This window comes from Numenius arquata, unplaced genomic scaffold, assembly GCF_964106895.1.
Source record: "Numenius arquata unplaced genomic scaffold, bNumArq3.hap1.1 HAP1_SCAFFOLD_543, whole genome shotgun sequence".
In the NCBI taxonomy this organism is placed as follows: domain Eukaryota; kingdom Metazoa; phylum Chordata; class Aves; order Charadriiformes; family Scolopacidae; genus Numenius; species Numenius arquata.
Genome location: NW_027415694.1, coordinates 54,193 through 76,936, shown reverse-complemented (window position 1 = coordinate 76,936; position 22,744 = coordinate 54,193). Strand labels below are relative to the sequence as shown.

The 22,744-nt window shown below is 60.6% G+C and overlaps 1 protein-coding gene across 1 annotated transcript in view; it reads right to left on the bottom strand.

Moving 5' to 3' along the window:
* The window catches only part of DCHS1 (dachsous cadherin-related 1), a 46,562-nt gene that overhangs the window by 7,663 nt on the left and 16,155 nt on the right, over window positions 1-22,744 (bottom strand). Inside the window, exons 2-14 of the mRNA XM_074167877.1 lie at window positions 20,230-20,418; window positions 19,892-20,123; window positions 18,692-18,928; window positions 16,759-17,778; window positions 16,353-16,540; window positions 10,544-10,640; window positions 10,213-10,370; window positions 6,910-7,744; window positions 5,901-6,140; window positions 5,352-5,477; window positions 4,408-4,617; window positions 2,952-3,815; window positions 2,353-2,466 (exon numbers count right to left, since the gene is read on the bottom strand). Of these exons, the coding sequence (XP_074023978.1) occupies window positions 2,353-2,466; window positions 2,952-3,815; window positions 4,408-4,617; window positions 5,352-5,477; window positions 5,901-6,140; window positions 6,910-7,744; window positions 10,213-10,370; window positions 10,544-10,640; window positions 16,353-16,540; window positions 16,759-17,778; window positions 18,692-18,928; window positions 19,892-20,123; window positions 20,230-20,418 (4,510 nt within the window). The remainder of the gene's footprint in view (window positions 1-2,352; window positions 2,467-2,951; window positions 3,816-4,407; window positions 4,618-5,351; window positions 5,478-5,900; window positions 6,141-6,909; window positions 7,745-10,212; window positions 10,371-10,543; window positions 10,641-16,352; window positions 16,541-16,758; window positions 17,779-18,691; window positions 18,929-19,891; window positions 20,124-20,229; window positions 20,419-22,744) is intronic.

Here is a 22,744-nt window from a genome sequence, read left to right as displayed (position 1 = left end):
GGCATTCCTCCCTCTCCCTGCAGCCTGTTCCAGCGCCTACAGGCAGCCACAGGTGAACTGGTGGGGCCATGGGGATGGAGTGTGGGGCATCTAGAGCAGCTCTGTGGCCAGGACAAGCTCAGCTTCTGTGCGAGAGCTCTGCCGCCAGCTCTGCGTTGTGATCCCGAGTTCCAGCGCACACAGCCGACACCAGCTGCGTCCTCACCCCCTGCAGCCCCCGGGCTGGCAGCCGGCCGGGCTCCCTGCCCCTCTGGCACCGTTCGGCTGCCACCGCCAGGCCCAGGGAGAACACAAGGAGAGCCGCCAGCAGCAGTCCCCCTTCCGAAGGGCGGCTCCTGCCCGGGACAGCAGCAGCGGAGCCTGAGGAGCCACAGCGGGGCTGAGGATGCTCCTGTGACATTCCTCTGCCCTGCCCTCACCCACTGCAGGCACTTGAGTCCACTCTCCCATGCAAAGCCCCCGCTCAGCTCCTGTGGCCATCACCCCTGCTCCTCCCTGGAAGGAGTCGAGCCTCGGGATGGCTGAGGACAGCCAAGGACTGTCCTTGCAGTGGCCCATTGTCACGGCAGAGCCGAAGGACATGGCCCCGTGTAACGCTGCTTGGCAGCTGGCACCGGCCAGGAGGGCAGTGCTGTGCCAGCCCCCGGGATCCTTCGCTGTGGTGCTCCAGCCCTGGAGAAAGCAGGGCAGTGTCCCACAGAAAGGCAAATGGGACTCAAGGAGGGACATGTTTTAAGGGAAAAACCCTGTATTCTGGGCACTTTGCCCAAGGGAAAAGTTTCCTCATCGAAATGAAGTGGCATCGCCACAGCAACCAAGGTGTGACTGAAGTGCAGTCAGGACGCATCCGAGGAGTTCTGAGAGCCACAGGGACACACGGCTGGAGCAGAGACAAGCTGAAGGGACACAAAGGGACAGGGATCACGGAGAGATTTGCGGTTCTGTGGTCCCACTGGGCCTTGCTGCAGCACAGCACAGCAACTGGCCACGCAGACGGGTGTCACAGCCACGCAGACGGGCGTCACAGCCACACAGATGGGTGTCACAGCCACGCAGACGGGCGTCACAGCCACACAGACCAGAGTCACAGCCACGCAGGGTGCAGCAGAGCCCAGCAGGGCAGGGAGAGGGGACCTCTCTGCAGGACAGACCTTGCAGATCTTGGCTCCCACACCAGGGAGCGTGGTCCCTGTTTGGGGTCTGGCTGCAGACAGGGCTGGGAAGGTGAGGGGGGAGAAGGGCTGTGTGGGGTCTGTTCTGGCCATGGCTCTGGCAGCCCCACGGGGGCCTGGGAAGCACCTGGGGTGGCTTTCACCCCCAGGATGTAATGGCAGCCATGTAGGCTGCGGCTGAGAGACCTGGGTACAGGAAGGAGCATGGTGACTGCTGGCTCAGAGACCCGGGTGCTGGCTCAGGGACCAGGCAGCGTTGGCAGGGGATGTGTGAGGACAGCGGGCTGCCACGGGCACTGTGATTTCAGAGGGGTATTGGTGCACGGCTGAGCACTTCCTGCCATGCCCACGGGCAACTCGCAGTGGCCAGTACTTAATCACGCTGCCAATGGCCACAAGGACCTGGACAGTGGCCATGGGCTTTAGAGAGTACAAGCACAGTGTCAGAAAGATCCGTCAGCATGGGATCCTGTCACAAACCCAACTGTCCAGCAGGCACAAGAGCATGGGGTTTTAACAAGAAGCTCCAGCTTGACATCTGTGCTACGAGGATTTACCTTCTCATGTCATAGAATCATAGAAGGGTTTGGGTGGGAAGGGACCTTACAGCCCCCCCAGTGCCACCCCCTGCCCTGGGCAGGGGCACCTCCCACCACACCAGGTTGCTCCAAGCCCCCTCCAACCTGGCCTTGAACCCCTCCAGGGATGGGGCAGCCACAGCTTCTCGGGGCAACCTGGGCCAGGCTCTCACCACCCTCACAGCAAAGAACTTCTTCCCCACATCTCATCTCCATCTCCCCTCTTTCAGTGTCAAACCCTTCCCCCTCGTCCCATGGCTCCCCTCCCTCATCCCAGGCTTTCCTGGAGCCCCCCCCTTTAGGGACTGGAAGGGGCTCGAAGGTCTCACTGGAGCCTTCTCTTCTCCAGGCTGAACCCCCCCAACTCTCTCAGCCCCCCCTCCCAGCAGAGGGGCTCCAGCCCTCCCAGCATCTCCGTGGCCTCCTCTGGCCCCACTCTGACAGGTCCATCTCCTGTAGCCCCAAAGCTGGATGCAGCCCAGGGTGTGGGCAGCTTTCTGGGACTCTGGGGGGGCTCAGAGCCTTGTGATAGCAGAGCAGGCACTGGCAGAGCACTGCTGCCCCCCAACTTGCTGCTTCTCTGGGTGGTCTGGGTGCCGTACCTGAACTGGGCTGGATGAGGAACGCGTTCTTCTCGTTGCCGCTGACGATGCTGTAGGTGATGCGCCCCGAAGAGCCCCCTGTGTGCGTAGCCTGGATGTTTGCCACAGCGGTGCCTGGGAGAGAGTGGAGGGTGTGAAGGGGCAGTAGAGCCTCAGGGTGGGGGGGTGGCAGAGGGGGTCAGGGGGTGTGGGGGCAGCACACACTGTACCACAGGAGCACGGCTCTGCCCAAGGACACTGCTGCAGGGGAAGCGAGAGCTAAGGGTAATTTTGGGCTGGGAGCAGCCAGTATTTGTGGGGCCTGTCCATGGCCCCTCTATGGTCTCACTGTGACTCCTGGAGACCTTCCAGGAGCCACTGGGTGCCTGTGACTGCCTACAGTGCCCTGAACAGCCTGAGAAAACCCACAGGGACCACCACCCTGGGCAGCCTGGGCACCAGCCAGACCCTGCACTCCCTCGGGTCTACCCAATGCATAATGGGGGTCCCCAATGGCGCTCCCAGGTTTGAGTTTCCCACAGCTTTGCCAGCCCAGCGCCCACCTTCCCTCCCGTCCCACTGCATCCCAGCCCTTGCTGGTCACCCTGCCCAGCTCATACCTGGGGCAGCGTTTTCTGGCAGGGCCACGTCACTGGTGCTGCGGGGGAAGCGCAGCCCCTGGTAGGGCTCCTCCTGGATGTGGATCACCACCACCCCGGTGGAGGAGAGGGCCGGCTGCCCCAGGTCGGTGGCCAGGATGAAGAGTGTCCGCTGGCGCTGGCTGAGCGAGCCCAGGGGCTGCAGCAGCTGGATCTCCCCCGTGTAGGAGTTGATAGCAAAGGCAGAGTTGGGGGTGGCGAGGCGATAGAGGATGGAGGCGTTGGCGCCCGCATCCCTGTCCTCCGCCCTCATGGTGGCCACGACCTGCTTGAGCGGCGTGTGGCGGGACAGGTTGACGGTGAGGGGGCTGTGCAGGAAGGCAGGGGCATGGTCATTGACGTCCCGCACGGTGACGGTGACACGCACAGCTGCGCTCTTGGGCTCCCACGGCGCCGAGTCCACAGCCTTGGCCAGGAAGCTGTAGCTGGGGTGTCGTTCCCGGTCCAGAGCCTGGGCACTTCTGATGCGCCCGCTCTGCGGCTCGACCTGGAACATGCCAAGCGACTCGTTGCCCAGGTAGTAAGAGACCTGCCCATTGGTGCCTTCGTCAGGGTCCTCAGCCACCAGCTGCAGCACCAGGGAGCCGACTGGCAAGTCCTCAGGCACCTCGACCGCATACGTGGCCTGAGCAAAACCAGGCGCGTTGTCGTTCAGGTCCAAAACCTGCACGTTCACTGACATGGTGGCACTGCGCGGGGGGGTGCCGTGGTCTTGCACCACCACTGTGAGGCTGTAGGATGCAACTTGCTCCCGGTCGAGGGCATGAGCAGTGGAGAGGACACCCGAGACTGGGTCTAGGCTGAAATCCTGCCCAGGGTCTCCATCTGGAAAAGAAGAGAGGGAATAACAAGCCAGCGTGACTATAACTGGTGCAAGGCAGGACCTGCCCTATGGAGAAGACAGCACAAAGTCCATCCCAGTGGGGCCTGGCAGGGAGGGCAGAGTGGGCTGGTCTCTAAGGCCCTGGTGGGACTGAACCTCCTTGGTCCAGCTCTGTATGTCTCTGTGTGTGTGTGTGTGCGTGTAAGAACGGGCTCCAGCGCCTTACAGGCCAGCGCTGCTGTCACAGGAAGCCCCTGGATAACGCATGGCATGATCACAGGGAAGAGATCTCACCAACCTGTAAATTCAAGAGGCCAGAGCAGCCATGAGAGGGATGGGACTAGTCCAAGCCTGGGAAACCAGACAAGAGCCTGGGGAATGAGGCAGTGCAGCCTGTCCAGACCTCGGGGTGCTCTTTACTGGGGGCAGAGAAACCAGAGAGCTGGGAGGTGGCAGCAGCTACACGTGGTTTGGAGCAGGAGAGAACTGAGGTGGAACTGTCACAGATGATGCTTCCCAGAGCCATGGGCAATCCAGGGTGAACAGCCCTTGCCAACAGTCGAGGGAGAAGGTACAGAGCTCCCTGCACCTCACCTGCCACACGGTATTCCAGGCGCCCGTTCTCGCCCCCGTCGGGATCGGTGGCCCGCAGGGTGTAGAGTGCCACGTGGCTCTGGTTCTCGGGGACCTCCACGGAGCAGGACTCACTCTCCAGGCGCGGCGCGTGGTCGTTCTCATCCCCTACTGTTATCCGCACGGTCGCCTTGGAGAGGTTGGGGGGCAGCCCACCGTCCCGCGCATAGACTGCAGGAACACAGGGAGAGCACTGCAGGCTGCCCCCAGGACTGGCAGCCGCCATCAAGGCTGTCACATGCCAATGCCCAGACAGTCACAGGGGCAGCCAGGCATGGGACCACCGGCGTTCCTGCCTGCTCAAACCACCCACCAACCCTGCCTGCCCCACAAACCCCATAGAACAGAATCAGAGTGGTTTGGGTGGGAAGGGACCTTACAGCCCCCCCAGTGCCACCCCCTGCCCTGGGCAGGGGCACCTCCCACCACACCAGGTTGCTCCAAGCCCCCTCCAACCTGGCCTTGAACCCCTCCAGGGATGGGGCAGCCACAGCTTCTCGGGGCAACCTGGGCCAGGCTCTCACCACCCTCACAGCAAAGAACTTCTTCCCCACATCTCATCTCCATCTCCCCTCTTTCGGTGTCAAACCCTTCCCCCTCCTCCTATGGCTCCCCTCCCTCATCCAGAGTCCCTCCCCAGCTTTCCTGGAGCCCCCCCCTTTAGGGACTGGAAGGGGCTCGAAGGTCTCACTGGAGCCTTCTCTTCTCCAGGCTGAACCCCCCCAACTCTCTCAGCCCCCCCTCCCAGCAGAGGGGCTCCAGCCCTCCCAGCATCTCCAGGGCCTCCTCTGGACCATGGCCATCAGTTCCCATGGCCTGCCCCACCCCAGCAGTGGGGAGCACCCACCTGCCCCCCTCTGCCCAATGCCTGCCGAGCCCTCGTTCACCAGCACAGCCCAACCCACCCATCAGCACGTGCTGCTCCTGCTCCTCCCGGTCCAGGGCACGCGTGGTGACAATAAGCCCCGTCTGTGGGTGGATGGAGAAGGGACCCCCAGAGAGGGTCCCGTAGGACACCTGTCCATTGGCACCTGCAGGGAGGAACATGGTTTGAGGGCAGCACAGGAGCAACCCCAGAGCCCCCCACTCCTCCCTCCTCCCAGGTCTCCCACCCAGGGGAGAGGGTGATGGCAAGTAAAGCTGGGGCAGAGATGTGGGGTGGAGGGAGGTCCCAGCCCAGCCCAGCTCCTGGAAGGGACGATGGGCCAAGGAACCTCCAAGGAACAAAGGCCACTGTCTTGGGGAGCAGAGGGAATCACAGTCCCTGTTCTCGTTCTCAGCTTCTCCCAGGACTCAGCCCATCTCCCATCTCCAGGTGATGACCCTTCCCTCTGTGGTCAGCCATGCTCTCCAAGCCAGGTGCAAAGGAGCTGGGTGCTCCCGGTCCTGGGTGCTGCACCTCCAGAAGGGCCCCTCACCGAGCATGGCAGCTCACCCTTGCCCTGCATCCTCACCCAGGTCCCGGTCCGTGGCCACCACCTGCAGCACAGAGCTGCCAGCCGGCAAGTTCTCCATGATGTGTGCTTCATACTCGGGTTTTTCAAAAGCAGGAGCCTCATCGTTGACGTCCAGCACCAGCACGGACAGTAGCTGTGTGGCGGAGCGGCGTGGGAAGCCATGGTCTGTGGCCACCACGGTCAGGTTGTGCTGCACCACCTCCTCCCTGTTGAGGGCCCGCACGATGGAGAGCGCACCTGCAGAGACGGGGAGAGGGGTGAGCTGGGACCGTGGCACCAACCCGACTGTGACCAGGACAGAGCCATCGCAAGGGTGTGCCATCACCAGGGCAAGCAGGGGACAGCCAGGTCTCAGCAGGGACAGCAGGACCATAGAGTCAGAATTGTCCAGGTTGGGAGGGACCTTCCAGATCATCGAGTCCAACCATCAACCCAACACTGACAAACCCACCACTGACCCATGTCCCTCAGCTCTACGGCTGCCCAGCTTTGAAATCCCTCCAGGGATGATGACTCCACCACTGCCCTGGGCAGCCTATTTCAAGGCTGGACAATCCTTTTGGGGAAGAAATTATTCCCAATATCCATGTTAAACCTCCCCTGGTGCAACCTGAGGCCATTTCCTCTTGTCCCATCACCTGTTCCTTGGGAGAAGAGACCCACCCCCCCCGGTACACCCTCCTTTCAGGGAGTTGGAGAGAGTGAGGTCTCCCCTCAGCCTCCTTTTCTCCAGGCTGAACACCCGCAGCTCCCTCAGCTGCTCCTCACCAGGCTTGTGCTCCAGACCCCTCACCAGCTCCGTTGCCCTTCTCTGGACATGCTCCATGCCAACCTCATGCCAACCAGGCATTATGCTTGGGCCCCTCCGCACCCCACAAGTCTCCCTCCTGCAGGTTCCCCAGTCTCTTCCTGTGCCCCATGCTACATCCCCACGCACCCCTGCACCCTCCTCAGCGCCCACGTCCCGTGTCCCCACCACCACCCACTCTGCACCCCCTGTGCTCACCGGTGCTGGGGTTGAGGTGGAAGCGGCCGTCGCTGTTTCCTGCTCGCAACGAGTAGCTCACGCGCCCGTTCTCCCCCAGATCGTTGTCCTGGGCCACCACATGCAGCGCCACAAAACCCGTCGGCTGATCCTCCATGACGCTGACGGCCGCAGGCGAAAGGAAGACGGGCACGTTGTCGTTCTCATCTGTGACGAAGATGCGGGCGGTGACAGCGGCCGAGCGGCGCTGGCTGATGTTGCGTGCCTGGTCGGTGGCCTCCACCACCAGGAGGAAGGAGGCGGCCGCCTCCCGGTCGAGGCTGTGGCGCAGGGTGAGCAGCCCCGAGCGGCCGTCCAGCTGGAAGGGGGCGGCGGGGGGCTCCTGGTGCAGCAGGGCGTAGCGAACCTGGCTGTTGGGACCCACACCGTCCCCATCCAGCGCCTGGAAGGTGAAGATGGAGGAGCCGGCCTGGACGTTCTCCGGCACCACGATGGTGATGGGGTCTTCGGGGAAGGTGGGCGCCTGGTCGTTGCAGTCCTGCACGTGGATCTGCACCAGCACCAGCCGGCTGGAGGGATAGCCCTGCTGCGTGTCCTCGGCGCTCACCTGCAGCACGTGCCGTGCCCCAGCCTCATAGTCCAGCTCCCGGGCAGCGTAAATCTCCCCTGTCACACTGTCCACCACGAAGGTGCCATCCCCACCACCTCCTACCACTGTGTAGGTCAGTTGTCCTCGAGCAGGCGCGTCTGGGGGCGCCACGGAGCCGATCACAGACCCCGGCTTCACCCCCTCAAGGGGGTGCAGGGTGAGGACGGTGGCATCGGGCCGCGGCAGCACCCGGGAGGATGGCAGCACCTGTGGGGAGAGGCGGCAGTGAGGGACACACTGGCGTGCTGTGTGCCGGCAGACTGTTGTGGAGCCAGAGGGGGACACGGGGCCTGCAGAGAGCAGGACTCGGCTCCTGTGGTCCGACAAGGAAAAACAACCTGAGCTAAGCATGGGTTTGAGAGAGTGAAGACGTGCTCCACCTGAGGAGCTCGGGCAGGTAGGGACAGAGCTGCTGACCGGCCAGAGAAGGCTTGGGGGGATCTGATCAAAGTGCATCGATATCTGGAGGGAGGGTGCAAAGAGGATGGAGCCAGGCTCCTCCCAGTGGTACCCAGTGCCAGGACCAGAGGCCACGGGCACAAGCTGGAACATGGGAGGTTCCCTCTGAGCATCAGGAGGAGGGCCACGAAGATGATCAGAGGGATGGAGCACCTCCCCTGTGAAGACAGGCTGAGAGAGCTGGGGTTGTTCAGCCTGGAGAAGAGAAGGCTCCGGGGAGACCTCAGAGCAGCCTTCCAATATCTGAAGGGAGCCTACAGGAGAGCCGGAGAGGGACTCTTTGTCAGGAAATGGAGTGACAGGACAAGGGGGAATGGTTTTAAATTGGAAGAGGGGAGATTTAGATTAGATATTAGGAGGAAATTCTTTCCTGTGAGGGTGGTGAGGCACTGGAACAGGTTGCCCAGGGAAGTTGTGGCTGCCCCATCCCTGGAAGTGTTTAAGGCCAGGCTGGATGGGGCTTTGAGCAACCTGCTCTAGTGGAGGTGTCCCTGCCCAGGGCAGGGGGGTTGAACTAGATGGTCCCTTCCAACTCTAACCATTCTATGATTCTGTGATTCTATGATCAGGAAACGCTTTTCACTGTGAGGTGACCGAGCACCTGCACAGATTGCCCAGAGAGGTGCTGGAGTCTCCATCCTTGGAGACAGTCAAAAGCCACCTGGACACGGTCCTGGGCAACTGTCTCTGGTGGCTCTGGCTGGGCAGGGTGGTTGGACAAGGGGAGCTCCAGAGGTGCCTTCCTGCCTCCACCATTCTGTGGGTCTGATTCTGTGCCTGTTAGGCACTGCAAAGGCATCAGACACCCCAGAAACCATTCTGCAAAACAAGAGTGGGCAAGAAGAGAGGTAACACCATCCGGATGAGAGGCACAGAGAAGGAAGATGACCCAGTATGACCAAGAATAAACAAATGCTATCTCTACTTTTATTAAAGACACTGAAGTTAATTTGGGGATGAGGGGCACCTGTGGATGGGGGCGAGGATGCACGAAAAGCCACAGTGTTATCTGAAGGGAAAATATGTTGAAGAACTCAGTGAAATCATGTCAAGGAGCTGGGAAAAAGATAACACAGCAAAACTGTCAGCCCCGAGCGGTATCAAAACCAGCGACTGTCAAGCAAACAGCTACGTTACAGGGGTGCAAACAGGCGCTCAAGGGACAGCCAGCCTGGCCTTGACACTTCGAAGGCTGTAGAAAGACTTTAATGACAAGAACAACCATGGCACCAAAAGGAAATGGTATAGAAGGTACCGTGGAATGGCTAAAGGCAGACATGCCGGGCTGGCACGGTGCTGTTCCCCTCAAGAATCACAGAATCATGGGATGAAGCTTCAAGGACGAAGCGAACACAGCGTCTCTAACTCGCCCGGGTGTTGGCCGGGCTCTGGTGCAGCAGCACACAGGGATCACCCGTTACACCGGGGAAAGGCACAGCCTAAGCGTGGTGGTGTGATGGACAGGACTAAAAGAACCACTGGCTCAGGGAGAGGGATTAATTAACAGCCCTCTGCATAGGCGGCTCCTGGAATAGGTGCAAGGGCAAAAGAAAGCCAAGCGTGTTACGAACCCGCTGACGGTGTTAGAGGGCTCTGCCAGCACAGAGGAGCAGCAGAACATTAAACGAGGAGAGTCAAATGGCCTTGGGAACGGCAAGAACAGGGACAGGGAGATGTGAAATGGTGCACTGCGAAAGGGGGGGCTGGGGGGAAACCGGAGTCTCTGCTGTAAGAGGAAGCTCATCACTAACGACAGAGAAAGGACTTGGCTGCCTGGGCCGATGCGTCAGGCAGCGAGTGCCAAATATACAGAGGTGGAGAGCCCCCTGCGTGTCCGGAACCCTTCTCAGTCGATGTTGGGAAGAATTAATGTCTCTGTGCAGGGGACCTCTTTAGGTCTTCCCTGCGACAGGGCATCTAGGACACAGCCGGCTGTCCAAGTCTGGAGAAGACAGAACCGCTTACCATGAATGCTGCCGAGCACTCGACAAAGGAGACCACGCGCAGTGGCAGACAGACCCCCCCTCCCCATCCCAGTTCTCCACACAGACCTTAGGGCTGGATCAGGAGCCGAGCAAGGGCAGAAGGTGCCCTGGGACGAAGGCAGTGGAGGGTGAGAAGGGGGGAGGAAGGCTGCCGAGTAGCTGCACGGTGTCCTCCAAGGGGTGGCAGGGGGGTGGGTGATGCAGGGACAACAGGGGCCAGGGTGCTGGTACCTGGACGCGGACGATGGCCGACGTGCTGCGGGGCAGTGTGCCCCGGTCGCTGGCCGTCACAGTGAAGATGTACTCGGGGCGGTCAGAGCGGCGCAGAACCGTGGCCGTCCGCAGCTCTCCCGTGGCCATGTGCAGGGTGAAACGCTCTGCCCAGGCTCCTGCGGGGAGAAGGGGAAATGCTGGAGGGGGAGGCAGAGAGGAGGGGGGCAGGGGCGGCTGGGATGGAGAGGGGAGCGGGGGGGGGGGGGGGGGGTCAGGCAGCGGGCACCCATCTGCCCGCAGGGGTGATGGCCACAAGGCAGCACCAATTAGTCACTTCCGCGGCTCATACCTATCAGCGAGTAGATGATGGTCCCGTTCTCACCCTCGTCGGGGTCCTTGGCTTGCAGGGAGGCGACCAGGAGTCCCGACGGCTTCTCTTCCAGCACCTGCGGCACAGCCCAGGGAGTGGCTGAGGGGCACAGGGCACCTTCAGACCGCCCCCACAGACCCCCCCAGCTCGGCACGGGATCTGCACCAGCCCCTGCACCCCACCCACGGCACAGCCCCCCGGCAAGGCCCACAGGCTGTGCCTGAAGCTGGACAACACGGAGGAGCCTGCGGCAAAGCTGGCACAGGGAGTTTCTGCCCTGACAACCAGCTGGGAGCGAGCTGCAGGGTGATGGGTGGACACTGTTCCACCCCTATCACACCCGAAGCCCCTACAGCTGGGAAAATCCAGGGCTCCAGGGCAGTCCCGGTTCTCTCTGCCCCCCGCAGAGGTGTGGGCGCTGAGGGGCTTGAGGGCAGGCACCGTGGAAATGGGGGGCGATTTCCCCAGCTCCCACCAGCCAGCCCCGGGAGGTCTGCGATCCCTGGAAATGCAGCCGGCAGTTTTTCCTGGGCTCAGACACCGGGACTCATAGGGCTTTTCCCTTCTCTCCGTTGTTCCCAGTTGGCACCGCTGACTGCCTGGCTGCTGGCACCTGCACCACCATTTTACACCAGCACATCGCAGCACCATCGAGATGTTAATTACGAACCCGCTCAACTACCCCCACGTTCCAAGGTGAGTTACCAGTGTCCTGACAGAGACCGCAGGGAACAGCACCTCGTGCAAGGACCTGGATAGTTATGGAGACGGACACATCCCCACCACAGCCCCCCACCACTGTCAGTTCTTGGGAGCGCCCTCAGCAAACAGCCCATCCCTGTCTCCGCTCCTCGCACCCCCCACACCTCACAGGCAGAACCCCCCTGGGCACGGACTCTGCGGTCCCTTCCACACCAGAAGACATCACATCCACATCCCAAGGTTACAGACCTCAAATCCACATCCCATGGGCACCCCCCCCGGCACAAATCACCCTCACAGACCAGCCGTGCTGGGCGAGCTCTGTGTGGGACCTCTTTGATGCATTTATGGAAAAGGCAAGTGGAACAGAGCAAGAACCCGAGGAAAGAGGCTGCAGGCTCCCGGGAGGGGGCAAGTGTTAATGCTGCTGCACAAGCCACTGGCCCCGGGGAGGGTGGCTCAGGGAGGGGGGGCCGGAGGAGCTGAACTCCAAGCAGTGATGTGACTGTGCTCTGTAAACACCGGGCAGAGGGGAGGGAAATTCCGAGGAGAGAGAAGAGCTATTTAAGCAAAAACACAATATTGGCACAAGAACAAATGAGTATAAAGTGGTCAGAAATTAGTTTAGGCTGGAAATTAAGAGATGGTTTCTAACTACCAGATCAAGGAATCTGGAGCAGCGTTTCACAATGGTGATAGAGGCAGAAGACCTAAATATAGCCGGGCTGCTCGTGAAAAGGAGCGTCTGCGTGGACACCTCCGAGCAGGGCCGTGCTTAGGAAGCCCCTTCCAGCCTCTCCTCTGCAGGGGCTGCCCCCCATGCTGTCCCTAATTGCCCTCCGCCAGGACGCAGGGGGCTTCTGCTCCACGTCCGTGGCCACACTCCCCCTTCCTCCAGGAGCCAAACTCCATTGGAGGCAAGCGGTGACTCAGCGGAGGAGTCAAATGAGTGGCATCCACACAGGCTCCATCTACAAACGCCATTTCAGAGGCACAAACAGAGGAATAAACAGCAGAAGTGGTCGTGCCTCGGCAAAAACCTCTGCAAAAACCCCCGCCTCAGCCAACTGCTGCCGGGCAGGGACCTCCTGGTCAGACGCCTCCAGGGAGGCTGCTGCGAACACCAGCTCGCCCCAAAGAGGAGAGAGCCCCATCTCGGCCACCGGCACAGCTCTGGGGGTGCCCGGCAGTGGGTATGCAGGGAAGATGCAAGAAATAGGGTACATATGGAATAACCCCCCCGTGACACCTCCTGCCTTCCTGCAGCCCGTGGCCAAGTCACTTCCTCAGCCACAGACCGTATTTTTGTTCAACAGCCCTTGATGGATTTTTTTCTTTCCATGAATTCATCTAATTTTGAACCCATGCAACTTTTGGCAATGATTTCACAATTTAATTACGTTCTGCATGAAAAGGTACTGCCTTTGTTTATTTTAAACCTGCTGCCTGACCGTTTCTTATGAAGCTGCCTAGGTCTTGTGTGGTGAAAAAAGCAACTTCTACCTTGCCCCCGGCTTTCCCTGCGCTATCCACTGCCCACCCCCCTTCTGTTCCTGCAGCTTCTTCCACGCCAAAGAACACTCAAGGATTTTCTTTCTGCGTGGAGACCATTATCTGCTGGAGATCACATTAACATCTTTTTCTAGCACCGCTGCTTAGCGGAACGGAGGCCGGGCAGAGAGCGTGTGCGGAATCCGAGATGTAGGGTCACCATGTTTTCTTTCATTCCCTGTCCCTTTCCTAGTAACACTCAGTGTTCGATTTGCCTTTTTGACTGCGGCTGAGCCCTGAGCTGGCATTTTCACACAGCAGTGATTTCACAGCGATGCCCCAGTTCAGGGATCTTCTCCCTAAACTGAGGCAGCCGATGCAGAGCCCAGCGCTGTGTCACTGAAATTCATATTGCTCTTTGCCGGGTCTATCGCCTTCCAGTTGGCAACAGTGAATTCCATCTCACAGAATCACAGAATCCAAGATCCTTCTACAGTTCCTCACAGGGAGCCCTCATCTTTTTTACTATGAATACACCGGTGACATCAACGGTCACCTCTTCTGGAGGGTGTATGAAAATGCTAAATGGCCAGGACACCAGTCTCAGGCACCACCAGTGACGCCCCTCCTCTGCGAATAGACCTCTTCTCCCTCTCCCTTTCCCAGTCACCATTCCCCAGAGGACCCATTGCCTCGGCAGGTCCTGTGTGGCCACCCACTGGTCCCGCCACTGTGTCACAGCGAGCCCGACGGTCCCATCTCGCAGCCCTGCACGGAGACACCCCTCTCGCTGATGCCCGGAGCGAGGTGCTGACACAGAAACCTCCCTCTGCTCCGTCAGGAACAGAGGTAGGAACAGGATGAAGGAACATCTCACCAAACAAGTCTGCAGCAAAATGTCTGAGCTTTGCATCTATCATTCACAGAATCATAGAATCATAGAATGGTTAGAGTTGGAAGGGACCTTAAAGATCATGGAGTTCCAACTCCCCTGCCATGGGCAGGGACACCTCCACTAGAGCAGGTTGCTCAAAGCCCCATCCAGCCTGGCCTTAAACACTTCCAGGGATGGGGCAGCCACAACTTCCCTGGGCAACCTGTTCCAGTGCCTCACCACCCTCACGGTAAAGAATTTCCTCCTAATATCGAATCTAAATCTCCCCTCTTCCAATTTAAAACCGTTACCCCTTGTCCTGTCACTACCTCTCCCGACAAAGAGTCCCTCTCCGGCTCTCCCTCCAAGCCTTCTTCCTACACCGAAATCAGCATTAACAGTGGCCTCTTCCTGTGCTTCACCCTTCTCTACCAGTGCTTCCAGCAGGAGAGCTTCAAACCAAAGTGCCCAAATATTTCTTTCGTTCAAAACCGTCACAGCATTTACCTTCAGGACCCTGAACCCGTCCCAGCCTTGCCCTGAAGGACGCTTTTGTATGAGAAGGAACCTTCCGAGCTCTAGCAGGACTGTCCCAGCATGTCACTCCCCCAAGCACTGGAACCAGCTGCAGAACCTGCTGTGTGAGCGCTGCGGGTGTCCCTAGAGGAGATGGGACACAGGGGACTGTGGGCACAGAGTGACCAACGCCGTTGAGCAGAGCCCGACCGGCCTCAGCCTCAGCGATGCCCCAGCTGGGTGGCCCCTGGCCAGCAGCAGTGGTCCAAGGGCCAGAGCCCCGCTCAGGCTGACTCTGCCTTCCTCTGCCTCCACGCACCCCCAAGAGGTGCCTTCACCCGGGCCCAGCCCTGCCAGAACATCCCGCCAGCAGAGAGGGCCCCTGGGACACGCAAGAAGGCGGCCAGGCAAGGCATGGCCACGACCTGGAATGGGAAGGGAAAAAGTAATGAAGAAGGAAGGTCTGGCTGGAGCTGCAGAGTGTCCCCAGGGTCCCGTGCTGGTGGCCAGTCTGGCCCAGACCACAATGGCCACCCAGGTGCAGCAGTGACCTGCTGATATAGTCCCGTCTTCTCTGACCTGCCTCTTCTCAGCCTGGAGAAGAGAAGGCTCCGGGGAGACCTTCGAGCCCCTTCCAGTCCCTAAAGGGGGGCGCTCCAGGAAAGCTGGGGAGGGACTCTGGATGAGGGAGGGGAGCCATAGGAGGAGGGGGAAGGGTTTGACACTGAAAGAGGGGAGATGGAGATGAGATGTGGGGAAGAACTTCTTTGCTGTGAGGGTGGTGAGACCCTGGCCCAGGTTGCCCAGAGAAGCTGTGGCTGCCCCATCCCTGGAGGGGTTCAAGGCCAGGTTGGAGGGGGCTTGGAGCAACCTGCTCTGGTGGGAGGTGTCCCTGCCCAGGGCAGGGGGTGGCACTGGGGGGGGCTGTAAGGTCCCTTCCCACCCAAACCCTGCAGTGATTCTACGGTGTGCAGCTCGGGCAGGACTTGTGATAGAGGAAGGTTGTGATCGCATCACCATGCTGTTAACGACATGGTGAAAGTGGCTTTGAGCACACTGCCCCAAGCGCAGCAACGTGTGGAGCAGCCACATCCTTTCAGCTGCAGGTTCTCCCCACTCTGGGAGGGGGGGAGATGAGGACAGGGCCCCCATGCCTGTCCTGCTCTGTTGCTGCCAGCGCCACTGGGCTGGCTCAGGCAAGCCCTGGCCGCAGGGGCCACTCGGCAGGGCCACAGCAGAGCAGATGTGGCCAGCTGGGGGTGTGGGGCTGGTCCTTGGCCACTTCTGTTGAGCAGCACAGCCATGACTCAGTCTGCAGCACACTCAGTGACCACCGGGACACCACCACACAGTGCTGAGAGGGAAAGCTGGGCTGGGACCCTCAGCAGATTCTCAGAAACCCCTTGTGAGGGCAAAGTCCAGCTGGGCAGCGCTTCCTCGACCTCCCAGAAAGCTGAGTGACCACACCAAAAGTCCCGAGACCTAGAAGTTAACGGCAGCCCCTGCCTCCCTCCTCCTGGCTCTGCCGGGGTCAGCTTTAGGGCTCCCTTTCTCCTTCCCTCCTTGCAGGCAAGCGTGAGCCGAGACCTTCTCTCTGCTGGTCCGTCCTGGTCTCAGAGCCCTCAGCAGCCCTCACCCGCTCTGTGCACAGAGGCGTCTGTATTTCCCCAGGACGTGCCCACCTCACCACAGCTCGGTCAGACTCACTACACCGCCCTGGCTACTGCACGGATGCACCCTGTGCCCCCTCATCCCCCACCCCGAAATTCTCTCTACAACTACTTGAAAGGACATTGTAGAGAGGTTGATGCTGGTCTCTTCTCACAGGTAATTAGCGATAGAACGAGAGGGAATGGCTTCAAGCTGCAGCAGGGTAGGTTTAGACTGGACATTAGGAAACAATTCTTCACAGAGAGAGTGGTCAGACACTGGAACAGGCTGCCCAGGGAGGTGGTTGAGTCACCATCCCTGGATGTGTTTAAGAGCCGTTTAGATGTGGTGTTGGGGGATATGGTGTAGGGGAGAACTTTGTAGAGTGGGGTTGATGGTTGGACTCAATGATCCCAAGGGTCTTTTCCAACCTGAATGATTCTATGATTCTATGATTCTCCTGGGTGCCCCTGCCCTTTTCCCCCGCAGAACTGCTTGCCCCAGCCCCAGAGGCCACCACACTCCCCCCTTGCCAGGGCTCCCCCCAGCCCCTACCTGCACAGGCAGCTCCTGGCCGCTGCCCACGTGGAGGAACGCGGGAGCGTTGTCGTTCTCGTCCAGCACGGTGACATAGATGGTTCCTGTGGCACTGCGGGGCGGCGCCCCCCCATCCTGCACAATCACCAGGAGCTGGTAGCTGGACTGCTGCTCCCGGTCCAGGCTGTGCTTGGTGCTGAGCTCCCCTGTGAGGGGAGGGAGAGGTGGGGACACAGCTCAGCCCTAAACCGCTTTAGAGCAGAGCCCTAAACCGCTTTAGAGCAGCATCAGGGATGCTGCTGGGGAGCCCAGCACCACAGGGGCAGGCAGACGAGCATTCTGCTGCGGCACCAACCTGACCCGCATCACTTCTGACCAGCCCCGGGCTTTCTCCCCAGCCCCAGGAAACAAGGGATTCCCTCACCTGTCTGTGTGTGGATCAGGAAGCTGGGGTCGTGCTGGAGCAGGCGGTAGGTGAGTCGGCTGTTCTGCCCAGCGTCCCGGTCACTCGCCATCACCCTCCCCACACTGCTGCCAGGAGCCTGGTTCTCGGGGACCGTGAAGAAGTAACGCTCCTCGCTCAGCCGGGGGCTGTTGTCGTTCTCGTCGGTGACGCTGATCCGTACAGTGCTGGTGCCCGTTTTCCGGGCTTCCCCCCCGGCAGCACTGCCTCCCGCCGAGGCCAGCACAGTGAGCACGTACAGGTCCCGCGTCTCCCGGTCCAGCGCGCTTTTCACATACAGCCAACCGCTGTCGGGCACGATGCCGAAGCTGGCCGCGTCCCCGTCAGCGCGCAGGTGGTAGGTGAGGGTCAGGGACTCCGCGTCGCGCGCCAGGGCCCGCACCTGCAGGAAGCGGGTGGAGACGGGGACACCCTCCTGCACCTCCACGCGGTAGGTGAGTGTGTCAAAGATGGGCCCGTTGTCGTGCTCGGCTTGCACGTGCACCAGCAGCATGAAGGTGGAGCTGAGCTGGGGGACGCCACCGTCCCGGGCCACAATGGCCAGCCTGTAGGCTGAGCTGGCTTCGTACTGCAGGGCCCCAATCAGTCGCACCGCCCCCGACGAGCGCTCCACGCTGAAGGTGCCATCGCCCCCCGATGCCAGCTCAAAGTTCACCTGGCCGTTGGCACCGCTGTCACGGTCCTCGGCCTGCAAAGTGTACACCGTGGTCCCGGGTTCCGTGGCCTCCGGCAGCAGAATGGAGTCAGAGGGAGCTGGGAACATGGGGACATTGTCATTCACATCCGACACGGAGATTTTCACGCGTGTATTGCTGTAGGCAGGAGGTGAACCGCTCCGGGCCTGGACGTCCAGAATGAGAACCGCCTGGGACTCATGATCGAGGGGGAGGCTGGTGCAGAGCTGCCCGGAGGCAGAGTCAATGGAGAAGTAGCCATGAGGATCCCCCGAGGAGATGGAATAAAAGATGTCATCTGCATGGCCTGTGGACAGGGAAACAAAGAGGAGCAATGATCTCTCTTGCCCTGGTGAGGCCACACCTGGAGCACTGTGTCCAGTTCTGGGCTCCCCAGTTCCAGAAGGACAGGGAACTGCTGGAGAGGGTACAGCAGAGGGCTACAAAGATGACAAGGGACTGGAGCATCTCCCTTATGACGAGAGGCTGAGGGACTTGGGTCTTTTTAGTCTGGAGAAGAGAAGACTGAGGGGGGATATGAACAATGCTTATAAATACTTAAAGGGAGGGTGTCAGGAGGATGGGGCCAGTCTTTTTTCAGTGGTGCCCAGTGACAGGACAAGAGGTAATGGGCACAAACTTGAACATAAGAAGTTCCACCTAAGCATGAGGAGGAACTTTTTTCCCGTGAGGGTGGCAGAGCCCTGGAAGAGGCTGCCCAGGGAGGTGGTGGAGTCTCCTTCTCTGGAGACGTTCAAACCCCCCCTGGACACGTTCCCGTCCAACCGGCTCTGGGTGACCCTGCTCTGGCAGGGGGTTGGACTGGGGGGTCTCCAGAGGTCCCTGCCCACCCCAGATCACTCTGTGATTCTGTGATCTGCATACCCGTCTCACCTCCTCAGCCCCTGCAGACGCAGCAGGGCTGGGCAGCGCCGTCTGCGGCAGACTCCGGCGGGAGCTGTGCAGTGGCACCGTGTACGTGTGCATGTATGCACAGATGTGTGTGCACACACGTGTGTGAGTACAGGTGTGTGTGAGTACAGGTGTGAGAGCATGCCCTGAGCTGAGGGACAATCACACAGGTCCACGTTCGGCTGTGCGTGGCTCTGTGCATGCATGGAGCTCCCAGGACAGGGCTGCTCTGCAAGGGACCGTGACAGGACCTTCAAGAGGACGCAGGGACAGGGAAAGTGGCTGCAGGCAAAGGGACAAGCCCGTACCTGGAGGGTTCTGGGCCCGGACAGCCCCCACACTGGCACCCGGCAGCACGTCCTCAGGCACTGTGAAGAAGTACTGGGCTTGCTCGAAGACGGGGGGAGAGACCGTGCCCTCCACGATGCTGATGTTCACCCGGGCATTGGGCTGTGCCTGCAGGCCCCCACCGTCTTGTGCTGAGATCACCAGCTGCACCAGTGTGTTGGCTTTACCGCTCAGGGACCATGACAGGGAGATGACACCTAGGGAGGAAAGCAGTTCAGGGGGCTCAATGCCTGCACCCCCACCTGCCATCTGTCACCAAGGGAACAGGACAAACCATAAGCTTGAAAAGAAAGACCTAAGGGGGCAGCAAACAATGTGTGTCCCAGGGGGGAACTGGAGGAAAGAAGAGGAACCCTCCTGGGAAAGGCTCCCCAGATCCTCCTTTCTCAACCTTAAGCCCCAGCCCGAGCTAAGCAGTGATGAACGCTGGGGGAAACGAGCCAGATGCAGGTCTTGGGAGAGGGAAAGGAGGGAACAGGGCTTCCAGGGCACAGGGTGAGGGTGACGACACAGCAGGTGGGGCCAAAGCTGCAGGGAGGCTCTTGGAGATGGAGAACTGAAGGACCATCCTCAACAGGCCCCACAAAGGAGGTGTTGCTGCATTAGGGTGGCTGGTTGACCTCTCTCAGCCCAGTCACATTCTGGGAACTTGGGGACGAGTGTGGAGAGACCCTGATGCCTGTGCTCACCACAGGACACCTTCCTGTCCTGCTGAGAGCCCCAAACGGCCACACACCCACCTCCCCAGAAGAAACTGCTCTGGTTTTGGTGGCCAAAGCAAGGCAGAGCAGATGCAGGTAATGAGAAAGGTGCGACAGAGTGATAGGGAAGGAGAGTGACCTGGGCAGGGGAGAGGGGGGAACTGGGCAGGGATAAGAAATGGAGCAGGATACAGCCTGATGGGGTAAGGTGAGCAGCGTGTGGGAGGGAAGGTGAGTGCGTCAGGGATGGTGAACGGGGGAGAGGCAGGAAGACAGGACAAATGAGGAACAGAGCAGGCAGCAGAAACAAGAGGTCAGAGACTGAGTGTGGGAAGGGGCTGCCAGAGGCTGGAGAAGCCGAGGCAGGGAAGATGTGGCAGGGAGAGGAATAGACACACTGGCCTTTACAGCCGCCTGCACCCCACTGCCCTGATGGCTGCCCCCTGATCGCTCGCTCACCCGTGTCCTTGTTGAGGGAGAAGAGCGGGGGCGAGTTCCCCAGCACGATGCGGTAGCTCACTTTGCCGTTCAGCCCCTCGTCCTTGTCGTGGGCAGTGACACGCAGCACGGCTGTGCCGGGCATGCTCTGCGTGCTGATGCTGGCAGCGTACTCCAGTGGGTAAAACACGGGCCGGTTGTCATTTATGTCCTCCAGAAAAACCTTCACGTACACCATGGAATTCAGGCCGCCCTGTGGACGGATCAGACCAGAGATGGTGCAAAGAGCAGGGGCAAGGACAGCAGTATCCCCTGCACCGTGCCGCCTTGGCAGCATCGCATCCCTCTCCAGCACTCACCCCATCAACAGCAGTGATGGTGAAATCGTAGGCGGACGTGCCCTCGTCACGGTCCAGAGGCTGCACTGTGCACAGCTGCCCCGTGTGCTTGTCGATGCCAAACTGCGTGGGGACAACGCTGCCGATGCCAGAACCAATGGAGTAGGAGAGGGAGCCAAAGGCACCGCTGTCTGCGTCCGTGGCTGTCACCTGGAGAGGGAAGGCGCCACATGAGCAGGGCCAGCGCCACAGAGCAGACCACCAGCCAGACCCAGCCCATCACCACCACAACCCAGTGCCACTCTCTGCCCCATGGCCCACAACCACTGCACGGCCCTCAAAGCTGGCCATAGTAGAGCAGACCGACAGTTGCCACCTCATCCCTGCCATTCTTGTCCCAGACGAGCCACCACTTTCTCTGCAGCCCTCGCTGTGAGAGGACGGGGCCTGCCAGGGCTCTCTGGCTGCAGACAGTGCCCTGGCCAGTGCTGCAGGCGGCTGGGGGTGACCCCAGCATCAGCCCCTGCTGGCCCGATCCCCGTGGGGGGTACACAGAGCTGGGGGAGCACAGCACCGCAGACTCGCAGGAGCTGCACTTTCTACCTGCAGCGCTGCCGTGGGTCCCTGCACCACCAGAGGTGCCCTGTTCCAGGGGATACCTCCCTTCTTGCACCCCTGGGGCAGCATCCATGACCCGGGTCAACAGACTTCCCTTAGCAAAGGCAAAGGCAAAGGCCATATGGTGAGGGGCCGCAGAAAGGCCAAGCCTCACACAGACGCCAAGGATCCCCGTTGCACCCCATTTGACTTGGGTGTCCCTGGCCAGGGGCAACCCATGCTTTCCCAGCAGCTGCCCTGCCCCTCTGCTCCTTCTCTTCCACAAAGGTGCTTCAGACATGACAGGAAGAAATTCAGCCCCATTTTCCCCATGGCCCTGGCTCTGTGCTGCTCTCGGGGCTCTGCCCAGCAGCCGGCTGATGCCGGGGGGTGGCACTGCCCTGTGACCCAGGTCCCACCGCAGCCTGGGGCACACGAACTGCACCAGCAGCTACGGACACAGCAGGAGGGTTCAAACTGCTCCCTGCTCCTGGCAGAGCTCGGGCAGGCAGAAAAGAGCTCCTTCCCCCCGACCCCACGTTGCTGCCCAGGGCTCGTCCACCAGCCAGGAGCTCCGCCGAGAACAAAGCTGGAGGAAGGAGCCAGGAGGGAGGCAGCGGGGCCAGCCCCGGGTGAAGCGGAGTTCAGGCCTCGTCAGCCACAGCTCCTCCCCGCAGCGGCGCTGGGGCCGCGGCTCCCGTCAGCGAGGAGCGCAGGAACGCGGCGCGGGCGCCAAGGAGAGGGCCCGGCCGGGGGCTGGAACGGCTCCTTCCCCAACCCCAACCGCTCGCCCCATCACCAGAGATGGAGGAACAACAGGGGAGAGCACAGGGAATGGCTGGGCCAGGGAGGAAAAGATAAATCAGGTGGAGGTGGGACCTCCCTCCCCCAGAACATACGCTCTGCACCCCAGGGAGGGAGGCAGTGATGGAGAGATCTCCTCACCACCTCTGCCCAGGATCCATGGCCTCTGGGGTGGGGAGACTGATGGAGAGAGTCCCTCGCCATTTCTCCTACCCGCTGAACCATGGCCTCCAGGGAGGGAGGCAGTGATGGAGAGAGCCCCTCGCCAGCTGTGCCCAGGATCCATGGCCTCCAGGGAGGGGAGACAGCACTGAGAGAGCCCCTCGCCAGCTCTCCGGCCTGAGGGGGTGCCCAAGGGGAGAAGCTGAGAGCCCACAGCGAGCACCACGCTCCTGGTACAGAGCATTTGTTCCTGCAGCTGGTGCCAGAAGAGGCGCCATGAGAAAGGGTCCCCCTGCCCTGCTCCAGCCACAGAGCACTCGGAGCCACCGGTGCCATGACAGCGGCCCCCCCAGGAAGCTCTTTGGGGAATGGGACCCACCTGCCCCCCCCCCCCCCCCCCAGCTCAACAATCCCCCTCCGCCAGCCCCAGCGCCCTTTGCCGTGGGGCTGCTCTCCCCAGAGTACAGACCTGAGCTCACCAACACTGCTGGAAACCCCCCCATGCTCAGATGACCCCTATCCGGGCTCCCTGCTGGACCCTGTCACGGGGTGATGGCCCCCTCCCCACAGCCCAAGCCGTGTGCCGTGCCCGGCTCTGAGCTGGTCAGGCTCTCTGCTGCTGCAGATGGAAACACACCTGAGACTGATAAATGGTGACTGAAACAGGCACTGCATGGCACATTAATAACATTTCCTTCAAAACGAACTGCTTTTCACCCTGGAATTGCTCTAAAATGCCCATCAGCTACACTGCACAGCACCAGGCTTGGCCAGGGTAAGGAAATGTCCTGGGGCTGCTCGGGCCACGGGCTCCGCTGCTTCCAGAGCAGCCTCCTTTCTCTTCCCACAGTCACCATCCCACAACAGACACCAACAGGAAGCTCCCTGGAAATCCAGCTTTCTGCCACAGGAGCTGGGTCAGGTTTTGGGGACGGGGGAGGAACAGATGAGCTCTGACTATCATGCAGTGGAG